Source organism: Poromitra crassiceps (genome assembly GCF_964638095.1).
Source record: "Poromitra crassiceps genome assembly, chromosome: 12".
In the NCBI taxonomy this organism is placed as follows: Eukaryota; Metazoa; Chordata; class Actinopteri; order Beryciformes; family Melamphaidae; genus Poromitra; species Poromitra crassiceps.
In genome coordinates this window covers 12,877,075-12,890,865 of record NC_139632.1, presented here as the reverse complement: position 1 = coordinate 12,890,865, position 13,791 = coordinate 12,877,075, and the positions used below count along the sequence as shown (strand labels likewise).

General features: G+C 43.4%; 1 protein-coding gene across 1 annotated transcript in view; it reads right to left on the bottom strand.

Moving 5' to 3' along the window:
* The window catches only part of plpp2b (phospholipid phosphatase 2b), a 28,088-nt gene that overhangs the window by 3,444 nt on the left and 10,853 nt on the right, over positions 1-13,791 (bottom strand). Inside the window, exons 2-4 of the mRNA XM_083647434.1 lie at positions 7,766-7,917; positions 7,261-7,523; positions 5,070-5,127 (exon numbers count right to left, since the gene is read on the bottom strand). Of these exons, the coding sequence (XP_083503560.1) occupies positions 5,070-5,127; positions 7,261-7,523; positions 7,766-7,917 (473 nt within the window). The remainder of the gene's footprint in view (positions 1-5,069; positions 5,128-7,260; positions 7,524-7,765; positions 7,918-13,791) is intronic.

Sequence of the window (13,791 nt, the reverse complement as noted above, 5' to 3'; positions counted from 1 at the left end):
CTAAAGGCTGAATTATGCTCACCCTGCCGTGAAGGCCGCGGGGGTGGAGCGAGGGGCGGGCGCGTCAAATTACGTAAATTTGTTGGGCGTGGTTATTCGCTAGCTCCAACGGCCGCTCGCGTTGTGCCTGATTTTTTTTCTAACAGCGCGAGCTTCTCTCCAAACATGTCCGCTTTCGAGCCACTGAACCCTGAACTATGAGCTGTGTTTTCGCCACATTTCTTGACCCATGTGGTAGGCTATAAACTTAGATTTGCAACTGTTCGTTTTTAGTCATTTCACCAAGTAAATGTGTTGTGTTGAGAGCATTATTGAGAGAGATTAAAAGCAGCACAGAGTAGGCTATCAGGGCTGAGAAGTAAAAACGGCTTTCAGTAAAAACAAGTTTGGTGAGTCCTTCATGTGCTGATGTGCGGTCGTTTGAGAGTGAAAGCGCACTCAGTACTGCACAGCGTTTCATTGCGACTTTTCACGGGCTGTTCTCACCATTGTACAATACATGCTGATCACTTTCTGAGTATAATGGCATCACCCCCAGTGCGAGGTCTGACGGAGACTCACGGAGACTCGCGGGGCCCCACCCCCACGGAGCTTTGCTCGAGTATAAGAGCACCTTAAGACCAGTGCTGTAGTGGTAAAAAAAAAGGTGGGTAAACTATACTTTTGAGGCAGCTTTCTCACGCGGCACCGGCAGTGTTATAACGGCGGATAAATAAGCTTCCGTGACCGATATACAAGACAAAATATGAGAGTATATAGAACAACTTAATCTGAATCATATAGCCCTATAAGGTATATCAGGGGGTCCCCCACATTTCTGAGTAGCCAGCCAGATAGAAAAAGTAGCTGGCTATGGGATGGGCCTTGCCCCTCAAGGGGGGTCCGGGGGGATTCTCCCCCGGAAGATTTTTTTTTAAATTTTAAAGTAAAATTCATCAACCTGGTGCATTTGAGAGCAAAATGAACTACACACACCTCTAATGTGTTGTGACTTTACAAATAATTAGGCCTAAACAATCAATATAAAATGTATTTATTGAACATTTGTTGAATTTCTCCAGGTATGAAAAGTTAAATTATACAGTAGGTAGCCTACTTTAAAGGACCTTGTATGAACCCAGTATATACAGTTTGAAGAGTAATATAGTTCTCTCTCTCACACACACTGTACCTGTGATTGTCAGCTTCAGCTTTATAGCTAAAAGTATGTAGACAGATTGAATCTGTGATTCTTGAATACCAATATACTGTATAATTCAAACTGTCGACAAACACATTGGGCAAGGATAGGTAGACAACATACTGTACATGGAAATAAAAGTGGTTCTGCCACTCTGGCCACTAAATTTTAGTCAGCCAATATTTATTTATACAGATCTCGGCACAACAAACACCAGTATGTTTCTAGATAGTTTTCAACATGGTCGTATTATATTGGCTTTATACAGTAGCACCTGGACTATTCAAGTCGACTCGCACGCACCTAATGTTACAAACTTTACTTGATCAGAGGGAAATCAATCATGTTTCTTACACCAGTGATTCACTCTTCAGTTGTAAAACGGTGAGCCTATATGATTTTCCCCACTCCGGACACACATTTTTAACCAACCTTACCTATGTTCAGCTCACCATGAGCTGGTCTCCAAATGCGCATTGCGCATCGCTGGCACAATGGCACCGTTAAGTTGTTTGAAGGGAGCGCTGTCTGGGCAGGCAAGCACAGCTCGATAAAGGCACCAACGTGACCGGGGCCGTGTACCTTTCCCGCGGAGCGCTCCACAAAAATAGGCTACGGTTCGCGGAGATCCTGGTCAGTGCCATGCCCATGAGTAATCTTTTTTCTTTTCTTTTGGTGTGTGACGTGCTTGGCGTGGTCTCCGCATCAACGGAGTTTACGCGAACGTGTTAAAACTCGTGCAATAATAAGTGTGCATAAACGATTTAAACATGTGAGTAAACGATCTTAAAAGGTGCCTAAACGCTGCAGAGCATTGAAAAAGGTACGTAAACGCTGTTTACGTGCGTTTAGCCACCACTACAGCCCTGCTTAAGACCCAGCACTGAACACTGCAGCCACTAAGACCCCGCACTGAACACTGCAGCCACTAAGACCCAGCACTGAATATGGCAGCACACTCATTCAGCTATACAGCACACAGGACCGTGCACGGAGATCACAGCTTACTTCCATAGAACTTAGAGCACCACAGGAATGAGTCCGGAAGTGGCATGTTGGATCTTCAGGGGGAAAGTGAATGGGGTTTTATAATGGGGATTTCACTTAATGCATAAAATAAGGTCTGGGGTTAACAAAGGTTTATGGGAGTGGTAATTTGTGTTCAGCAGGATAATCTTCACAAACGTGAATCACTTTTATGAATTTTGAAGCGTTTTCTGAAAACTGCGTAAAAACAACAACACGCATGACATTTATGGTTCAAAAGTCATAAAACTGATTCACGTTTGTGAAGATTATCCTGCACAAACTACCACTCCGATAAACTTTTGGTCAAGTCAAGTCAAATTTTATTTATATAGCACCTTTCATACACAAAGGCAATTCAAGGTGCTTTACAAAAAAATAATCGAAAAAACAAGCAGCAAAGCAATGCACATATAAAAAACACAGCCGACAGTTTTAGTTAAAATATATACTCAAATTAACAAACATGAAACATTATTTCTGTTTTAAATAAGTTACAAGGCATTCTTCAGTATTATTATTACATGCACAGTCCATTTGTTGGAAATGTACAGGAATCTTTTTTTTTTAAATTACAGGCCGAGAGAGGCAGTAGTTTAGTAGCAGTTAAAAGCAAGAGTAAACATAAAGGTCTTTAGCTTGGATTTAAAAATAGGCAGAGTAGGAGCAGATCTAATGTGTTCAGGGAGTTTGTTCCAGTTATGAGAGGCATAGTGGGAGAACGCGGCTTCACCATGTTTTGATTTGGTCCTCGGGACAATTAGTAGACCAGTGCCTGAAGATCTCAGGGATCTGGATGGTTCATAGTGTAGAAGCATTTCAGAGATGTAGTGTGGGCCTGACCCGTTGAGAGATTTGTAAACTATTAGCAGAATTTTAAAGTCTATTCTAAGATTTACTGGCAGCCAATGCAGGGATTTGAGAACTGGTGTAATGTGTTCAGCTTTCTTGGTTCTTGTTAGAACTCTAGCAGCCGCATTCTGAATGAGCTGTAGTTGTTTAATAGCTTTTTTGGGAAGACCATTGAAAAGACTGTTGCAGTAGTCTAGCCTGCTAGAAATGAAAGCATGAATTAGTTTTTCAAGATCTTGTTTGGACATATAGCCTCTAATCCTTGCTATATTTTTTAGATGATAGAAGGCAGATTTTCTTATAAGCTTGATGTGGGAGTTGAAATTTAGATCAGAGTCAATAATAATGCCAAGATTTTTTACCTGGTCCTTTGGCTTCAAAGATAGGGATTCGAGGTGAGCAGTAACTTTGAGCCTATCTTCTTTTTTGCCGAAGACAATTACGGTATCTCTGTTTTGTCTTTATTAAGTTGGAGAAAATTCTGGCACATCCAATCATTAATTTGCGCAAGGCACTGACACAGTGTCTCTATGGGGGCATAGTCATCCGATGAGAGGGCTATGTAGAGTTGGGTGTCATCTGCATAGCTATGATAAGCTATTTTGTTTTTTTGCATAATTAGGCCCAGAGAGAGCATATAAAGGTTAAACAGGACAGGACCTAAAATTGATCCTTGGGGTACCCCACATGTCATTTTGGTTTGTTCAGATGTGTAGTTGCCAATGGAGACAAAGTAGTTCCTGTCTTGCAGATAAGATCTGAACCACTCTAGGACCGTGCCACAAACCTTATTTTATTTAAGCGAAATCCCCATTCTAAAACCCCATTAACTTTTCCCCTGAAACTCCAACATGTCCGGGACTTCCGCCTTCCGCCTACAAAAATTTGATATGTTGTCCCTGTGGTACTCGGGACAAAATATTGAAAATCTGTGATACTTCCTCTTGTGATACATTATCGATACACTGGCACCATATTGTGATACCATATTGTGACATTTAACCTGAAATGTTTTGGTTTTCTCTAAGGTTAATTTCCACAGACTGAAAAGATTTTAGTGAGATATTTTTTTGTATCATTCCTTTAAGCATTTTAACTTCTTTAAACATTTTAACTTCACACGTGGAGTCGTCAAAGTTGCAGTTGTGTTAAAGAGGCACTATGCCCTTTGTTGTACATTGTTTCATGTCAATCCTACGAATAAATACATCATTCCTGCTATTTGCCTTTTGAGAGGTATTCTTTTCCTTTTCAGTGACACAGATACGTGATGTATGTAGATTAAATATCTTGCAATGTATCGCTTATCGCAGAATCGATTTTTCGTGATACCATCGTTATCGAGGGCTGAGTGTCGTCAGAGCATCGTATTGTGACAAGTTACTCTGTGATTCCCACCCACTAACAGTGTGAAGGAATATGAATTCCCTGGCAAAACTGAGCCAGTGGATGGCTCAGCCACTTTCAGCAATGGACGCTACGCTAGTCTCTTCTTTAAATCAAACAAAGTCAAGAGAGACTAATTGCTTCGCTTGGCCTCTTGAAGCATGCTGTCTAGCAGCGGCGCCGGGCCTTTATACACAAAGATAAGAGGCCAAGGCCGGCGAACTGGATCAGAACACTGCACAGCCCTCGCCTTCACCATGGCAAGGAAAGAACTGCTCATTTCTCTCAGTATAGCCGCATTCCTCATCTGAACTCTTGACTTGTCCTTTTATGTTCACAAGCACTCTCTTTTCCCCGCACAACAATCAGTCCCTCAGTCCTGGATCCAAATGCAGACACATGACACATCAGATGAGTCCATGCGGTGACTCACATGACCGATTCGCATGATTATGACGTGTAAGTAAAGTAAGTAAAAGTTTATTTATATAGCACTTTTCAAGACCATGGTCACAAAGTGCTGTACAATAGAAATACAACATGATTGTATTTCTATCAACTCCTCCCAACATGGAGTTGGGAGGAGCGTTGCTGATTGCTTGAGGCGTGTGTGTGTTCGACTTACCGCTAGGAAGAGCATGCAGTACATTCCGAAGGAGGAGTGGCCAGAGTAGAAGGACAACCTGACGACAACCAGAATAGAGAGAATCAAATCGGACTCAAGCATCTCAAAGAACCTGAGCTACATGTCATTCATAGCATAATCCTGTTGTTAGCATCATTCTCTATGTAAATCTCAGAATGCCATAGTGTCGAGGAGTCAATTGAATTATGTTCTTTTTGATCTATGAAGGTTTGCGGTGGAGATTTTCCACTCTTACTACAATAGTAATTAGGGGTGGGACGATCACGATTATCCCATCCAAAATAATTGCGATTAATGATATTATCGCGATAATCATCAACATGCTTAAAACTCTTAATATGTCAATAAAACATACTGGAATCACTTTTTCTTAAGAATGAAATATTGAAGGTGTTGGCCCCAAAGGCAGACACCTTCCTCCCGCAGTTTCTGCAGGTGGGAACCTCATCTTTCGGTCAGTCCTTATTTTTAAACCCGCAAAATTTCGACACATCTGATTTAACTTTTTTAGCTGGAGGATACAGCGGGCAAGCCGAGCCGGCTTCAGTCAGGTTGACGGCGATTGACTGGAAAGACGCACGGTCCCTGTTGGAGAAAATATAAGTTCCATGCCATTTCCTATTCAATAAGCTAATAGTTGCCTAATAATTGCATACGCATAATTGATGCTATGAGTTAGCATAATTGATGCTATGAGTTATAGGGGTGTCACAATATATCGTCCCACGAAATTTCGCGATAGTAAAACGTCACGATATGTATCGTTGAGATGAAATCTCATATCGCAAAAAAAAAAAAAAAAAAAAATTTTTTTTTTTTTTTCAAAAAATAGACTAAGAAACGTCTTTGTTTGTTGAAGTTCAATGTGTGGAAAGTAGTTCAGTTGAACAAGTCTCTGAAGAGACACATGAGAAGTTATACAGGAGAGAAACCATTCAATTGAGTTTCTGGCAAAACTGTTTACTTGACAGGAAAAACTGAAGATGCATAAAAAATAGATTAAGAAAAGTCTTGTTGTTTGAGTTTGAAGAAAAACTGAAGATGCATAATGAGAATTTATACTGCTGAGAAACCTTTTAGTTCAAAGTAAATCTAAGTGACGGTGTAACTCATTCTATTTCAAGATAAGCCTTATCTCTCCAATCTCATGTTTTTTCTAGTTGTTATTGTAATAACAATTTCCCACAACAGCATGTTTTGTATTTGTGCATTTCAAATAAAATACTACTTTTCCAGTCATATATTGTCATTATTCAAGTTTAAAAAAATATTGTTAAAATCGTATCGTATCGTATCGTTATCGTGAACCCAGTATCGTGATAGCCTGGGTAAACCCATCCCCCACGTGACCTGCTCTCAGACCTGTTCTCAGAGCAGGTCACGTGGTGGCTGGGTTTACCTAGGCTAGTATCGTGATACGTATCGTATCGTGAACTGAGTGTATCGTGACACCCCTAATGAGTTACCATGACATGACATCTCACACATATAGATTCACCCATGGCAGAGGACTTCTCCTTTTGCTGAGACCTTGGGCAGTGCATCGTGTTCCATAACAACTGATAACTCTCTGTCAGACTGAGACGCACATTTCCAAGAGATCATCCCATTCCTCTCCCCCCTCTTTCCTCCTCTCCCTGAGTATAAGTAATCAATGTCAACTGTCAGTCATTCACTGAATATTTGCACTCTGTATAACGTATCAGAATGTGTACATTGAGATTCAGTCCTCTGACAATACAGATTGACAGAGAATGTATGGTTTTTAATATACCGGTACTTCTATAATACAGTTCCTGGACTCCTGGCTTCAATTCATTTGGTTTAGATAGGCTGTTATAATTATCACATTAGCGGATGAGGAGTGGAAATTCCATTCTCTAACAGTCCCCCTTGTGCAAAAATGGCAATTCAAAATAAAACAGGAAATCAATAGGACTGTGACTTGTTGGTGTGCTAAATTACAGCTTTTTCAAGTCACTCAAGTCGTGACTCTGGATGATATTCATTCTCATGTGATGATAGCCATGATTAAAGGAAATTCACCATGATACAATTCACCTGAGTGTTTATTTTATTATCTCAATAGAAGAGATAAATATCTTATATTTTCCCACCCCTAATAGTAATAATAACAGAACAGAATAATAAACCGTGGTCTTCCTCCCACCTGGACTCTGTGACATCCTGAGGACTGCCGGTGCAGTTGATCTCCTGCACGTAGCCCTTGCACACCTTGGGGGCGCATACAGACAGGAAGTTTGGTCTTGGGCGGCCGATGGTGAACTTGGCCAGGTCAGTCAGTGATTGGCTGACAGCTGCTCCAAACAGGAAGGTACCCAGGACCTTGTAGAGTGCGGCGACGTACTGGTTGAAGTCAGAGTTGGAGTAAACCCTCTTGCTGTAGACCAGATAGGCCTCTCCAGACGAGATCTGAGGAGAGAGGGAGAAGAAGAGCAAAACGAAGAACGTTTACTCTACTTGACGATTCCCTTTACAGTTTTCCTGTATCAATTATTTTTTTCACTCACAGCTGCTGGGGTCATTTAGGTTTGAGCCAAAGGACATAGGACGTTGTGAAACTATTACCGTCCTGTAAACGTGCTATGATCTCATGGCGTGAGAACTGATAAAATTCTCCATGAGAGGAGACTTTGGACGATGCCAAAACTCACAATGACGACAGTGCAGGAGATGGTGACAGCAGCCAGTAGGACGTGGGTAATTGTGTCTGGTTTCAGGGGGTACTTGATGCTCTCATCGTCACAGTAGATCCCTCTTTGGTATGGCTGGAACAGGATGGTCATGGTGATGAAGGGCAGTGCCGCTATAGCAAGAAGAAGGGGGAACAAAGCAGTCTGGTTAGGGGTGGTGTCCCAAAAAAAGATTCATGTAAGAATTAGGGTTGTGCGATGTCAACCAAATAGCCATCGCGATGGTTCCACAGTAGAACATCACGATGGGGAATGGACATCACGATGGTCCGATGTAGAAGGCTGAGAGGTCGATGGGGGTGGGCCCATCGACGATGGTCGATGCCATCGTCCATCGTGCCAACCCTACTAAGAATCGCGATTCTCATCTTCCACAGTCTGGTTATAATGGCTTAGATAGTGGATGAAAATCAACAAATGTTCACGATGATCAGAGAAAAATGGTTTTGGTAAAACGTAAAGATGAAGGAATAGGATAATGCATAATAACACATTAACGTTTGATTTTGATGTACCGTGCTTGATCAAAGCCAACATTATGAGTATGCTGATCAGGAGCTGGGCTGATCCAAGCTCATAGAATGGAATAACAGATTTGTCTTTTTCATTAGCTTTTTTCGAGACGTTTTCAGACATGACATCATTTCCTAATCCGGGAAGTGAAAATGTTTCTCCAAGGATTGCTAGATTGTTTTTCCCTCTCCCCCGAAGACCTCGTACTCGAAGATCGCAATGATGAAACGACCCACAAGCAGAGCAAACACTTGGTCGTTAAATGCCAGGGTAGAAACGACTCAGCAAGGGACTGCAAAAACAAACAGTGGAATAGTATTTATACACACACAGGCCGTAAAAGCCACACATCACATGCACACACACGAGGGTAGACACATACACACACACACACACACACACACACACACTCGAGCGCAGACTCACTCACTCACACACATGCACGCGCACACACACACACACACAGGAGCAAGTGCAGACTCACTCACTCACTCACTCACACACACACGCACGCACGCATGCACACGCACACACACAAACTACACCTCTTTTGAGTGATGTGTGGTTGTGTACGAAAATAAGTCCAAATATAGCTGCTCAAGGTTCCTGAGTAGATGGAAAAAATGCCCTTGAGATGTCCTGAGACACACACACACTCACTCCCTGTCTTTCTCACACACACACACACACACACACACACACACACACACACACACACACACACACACACCTTGCTTGTCTGGTGTGTGAACGCAGACCACAGATTCGATAGGCCACAAGGAAGACAAGAAATGTTAATTAATTGACGACAGCTCTTGATTAACAGAAGCTAATGAATACATCTCTGTGCTCCCGTGTGTGTGTGTGAGAGAAACACACGGGACATAATATGAGAGTTTGTTTCATTATTATTATTATTATTATTATATTGAGTTTTTTATTTATGATTTGAAGTTTTTGCTTCCTCCTATTATGTGCAGTCGCCAGCCGCTTCTTTTCACCTGACAGCGATGAGCTTCGCCGGCAGGACGTAGTGCGTGGGACGATCAACGGCACGCTATTCCCCACACTTCCCCTCCCCTCGAACAGGCGCCCCCCGACCGGCCAGAGGAGGCACTAGTCGTGCAGCGACCAGGACACACCCTTAATCCGGCTTCCCCACCCGCAGACCGGCGCACGCACGGCCAATTGTACCTGTATGGACGACGCCCGACCAAACCGGAGGCGACACGGGGGCTCCAACCTGCGACCCTCGTGTTGGTAATCTACCACTGCGCTACCCCTCGACGCCGACATATGTGAGAGTTGAACTCCCCACCCTGAAATCCACTACCACCACCCTGCATGGGAGGCAGACAGACAGCCTTGGGGCCGGCATGGAAATGCCAAGCAGCCGCATGCTAAATGCAAGAAAAACAGTGGTGAGAAAGTGCTGCTGCACACACTTGAAAAGTGCAGGATTACATTTCAGGGTAAATGAGCGGCGCACCCCTCCCATCCTTCCACAAAATGTCTGTAGCTGACAGAACTCCAGGTGGACTTCCAGCGAGACTGACTGATGAGAGAGCGAGAGTCCACATGCTATATACTGAGACTCAATGAAAATATACAGGCAGCTGTTGGAGCACGACTCGGCTAAGGTGAACAGTCTAGAGTTCACCTCCTCCACCCAAAGGCAGAAAGTCCCATGATGGCTGTGGAAATACAACCTACACAGTCTAGGGCAGGGTTTCTCAACTGGTGGGTCGGGACCCAAAAGTGGGTCACGGGGGCTGTTTTGAGTGGGTCGCGGATATGTGCATGTGGAAAAAGAAGTTCTACTCATTGACTACGTTTTACATGCACACAATATTCCACTATTATTCGGAAAATGACAATATTCTGAATTTGATAAGGGTCATGTAAACAGCATATTCCAGTTGCATTTTCCAAATTTGCCCTTTTTCCGAATTTTGCATTTTCCGATTAAGACATCTGGGTTATTCCAGTATTATTCGGGTTTTCGGAGGATTCTTTGATCATGTATACGGCGCATTCGGAATATGCGTCTCAATCAGGGTTTTTACCGCAGTTTGCGACGCATGTTGCCAGTTTGTGGTCAATTGATGTGTGCTAGAAAGCGCTAGAACAGGCGATATAATCATAATAATCCATCCTCTCTGGCATGCAAAAAGAAAAGCAGACATTTCTGATCGGGAGGAGATGAGAAACATCGATTTAAAGAGAGAGAGTAGCCTATAGTGCCCAGTGCCCACGGAAGTCCACAATGCTTGCAAGCCTGCGAGGTAATAACGTAGGCTACTAGCCTACTTTTTATGAAAGACTTGGATGCGCAACACCAAACTTTTCAGCAGCAAGCTCCTGAAATGGACCAAAAGTGATGCTCGTAAGAATGGTGCTGCTCTGTTTATTCTCAACAGAAAAACTCCGCCTACGAGCTACGGCTGCATGTAAACGGGAATATTAGTGGATTATTCATTTAGTCGGAATACTGTCATTTTCCGAATATGGGCAAAAAGCGGAATATTGTGTGCATGTAAACGTAGTCATTGAGGATGCTGGCATCTGCAGCTGAATTGACTGTCGTTCAGAGGCTGTAGCGGGCTAATTTTTAAAGCCATTTTGCTACACGCTATTAATTAAAGCAAAGCATTCCACTGACTGAAACACTGTATTTCTTGGAAGCAGGGAGAAAATATCTTCTTTAAGGAAACTGTGACACTGACACACAATGCACAGTGGAGCATGACGTGCACTGTCTGAGTTTTTCTGTGACATAGCATGTTGCCAAGGTGACATGAGATGAGTATTGACATTGTTTAGTGACATGCCAGCTGCACGCGTGTCCCCTCACAGACAAAGACTCTTATTGGCTCAGAGGGGGAGTCCCAAGGGCAGCAGGAAATAAGAGTCTTTGTGCTGGGAAGAGAATAAACAATAGAGTTGTATAGGATAAACACACCATTACACATCCCCTGCTGGTAACCTAACCTTGGAGGGGCTGCGTTTAGACATGACAAACAAGGAAAGAAGAACCACAAATAAGAGATACCGGTTCAATTCAACAGGGTGTTCATTCACAAAGACCTCTAGCCTTGTTTAGAGTAGACGTTAAACGAATGAGTGTGTGTCATGACTAATTATTAACCACAAATGTTTGCCATCAGTTGATCAAACTTTTTCAGATATACAAACTACATAATCTTATACACTTTATTCTACTTTCATGCCATCATTTGCTACATCGCCTTTCTTAGCACGCAGCAGACTGGAGTAGATCCTGAAATCCTCCTAAGTACTGAATCGAGAATCAATTTTCAATCTAATCGTGACTCCAGGAATCGGAATCGAATCGTGGTGAGATCCCCAAAGATTCACACCCAATTCCCACTCCCAACTGGACTGTTTAAGCAACGCAAGACAAGATTGTATATAAACATAAGACACCATCTTAGATCCAAATCTCAAAGTGGGGCAGCAACAGAGACGAGCATCCCTTCCCCCCAGTACTGTAGGTTCTCTCTATTTGCCTAAATGAAATTCTGGCATCGGGTTTAAACACACAGCAAACACTCTGTCCAGAGAAAGCTCACCAATGTTACTTCTTTTGGCTCTCTAGTCCCTTTGGTATCTTTTGATATAAAATGATCACAGACCAGCTGGATAAGCAAACATAGGTGTGCTTACTGACCCCCCCCCCCCCCCCATTTTTTTTTAAATAAAAATAAATAAACAGTTACTGTACCTCTCGTTGCCATTTGGAGGCGCCACCATGCAAAGTTGCCTTGTGCAGCTTTGGACAACACTTAAATATAAATAAATAGATAGCTAGATAAATATATAAACTGACCCCATATCAGTGTCTATAGCACGGGGTTCTCAACCTAAGGCCTACTTCTGATTGTTATTTCCGCCCCCCAAGAACCACTTTAACAAATAAATGATAGGGTATCATTCCGATATCTTGATGTGAGAGGTCAAGGGACCCATTTGAAAATAAATAGTCATGCCCATTTTACCTTCAAAAATGTTGCTGACTTTGGAGCCGTTTTACGCCTGCTTCCCAGCGAGGTAGCATAACATTTCCGGTACCTACGTGTTCGTCTGGATGTCTAGTTTCCGACGATACCGAAAGCTTGTCAAACACGGACTGCGCCGTGCCACGTTTTAGGAAATAATAACTACTACGCCCCATGCCACTGCCTCCGCGGCCCACTAGATGGTGCTCTGAGGCCAGTGGGCGTCCCAGTGGTTGAGAAACACTGGTCTAATAGCAACTTCACCAACCAACACCTCCCTCCCATCCTCTGCACGCCTGGCTGTGTGTGCAGCAGCAGCAGCAGCAGCAGCTGGGTGACACCTGTCCCTGCATGGCGGCTTCCCACCGGCCACCAACCACCAGACGCCTACAGGAACACTGTTTACACATCTATACCAGCCATGTCGTCAGGAGGTGGTAAACATCTACCAGCCATGTCAGGAGGTGGTAAAAGCCAGAGTATAAAGGCTTATTCCACACACTTCCCTCTTAGCACCACCGAAATCCCCGAAATCCTGTTTGTGAAAAGCCACAGGACAATATAGGGTCTCTTTAGCTCAACGTCAACATCCTGTCGCAGGCGACTCCAGGGAGCGCGGCGATACCGATCGACTGATGTGGCTTTGGGATGGCAGCTTCTGCCTCCGTCTCCTGCATCCTGCCTCCAGCTGGCAAGAACACAGAGGGCAAGGAACAACTGGGGCTGCTTTCCGTTTCCTCCTCCTCCTCCTCCTTCCTCACAAATAGCTGGACTTGAGCCAAACAGAAAGATACCGGATACAGAGGGTTTCATTATATACTCCCACATTCTAATATCTTGTGGTATACGTTTGGTGGTTCGAGGATATCTGTGCCATCGATGGCGTTGAAATATATCTAATCTCAGTCAGATATATTAGGGAAGGAGAGGCTATGAACTACTGAACTCTGAGCCGCACGGTTTCTTTCAGCGACCAGCCGATGGCTAAGTCCCTTAAAAACATTATCTTAAACATTTCCAGACTCTTGATATTTTCAAGATGGAACTTGATGGAAATGTACACAACCTGTCAAATATTCTGCAGCATTATTCGAAAACATAATATGATCAGGGAGTTTGCATGGCCAGACATTTGGAATGAAAATAAACCTTGTCGTTGGCGGTAGAAGGGGAGGGAGAGGGAGAGGGGGAGGGAGAGGGGGAGGGAGAGGGGTGAATGTGTGGATTGCTGTCGTTACAGCTAAGGGAGAGCGGGACAGGGTGACAGTCGCCACGTTACGTCAGCAAATACAACCTCTCTGTATTGAATGGAATGTTTGCATTGAGCACGACATTAAAAACAACGTGGAAAAAGGCGAGCAAAAGCAAAAGATCTGGTTCGACTCGCTAGTCAAGCTTGTGTCCAGCATGTTTAGCGCATACTAGTACATAACACAGGAACGTATACAGTAATAT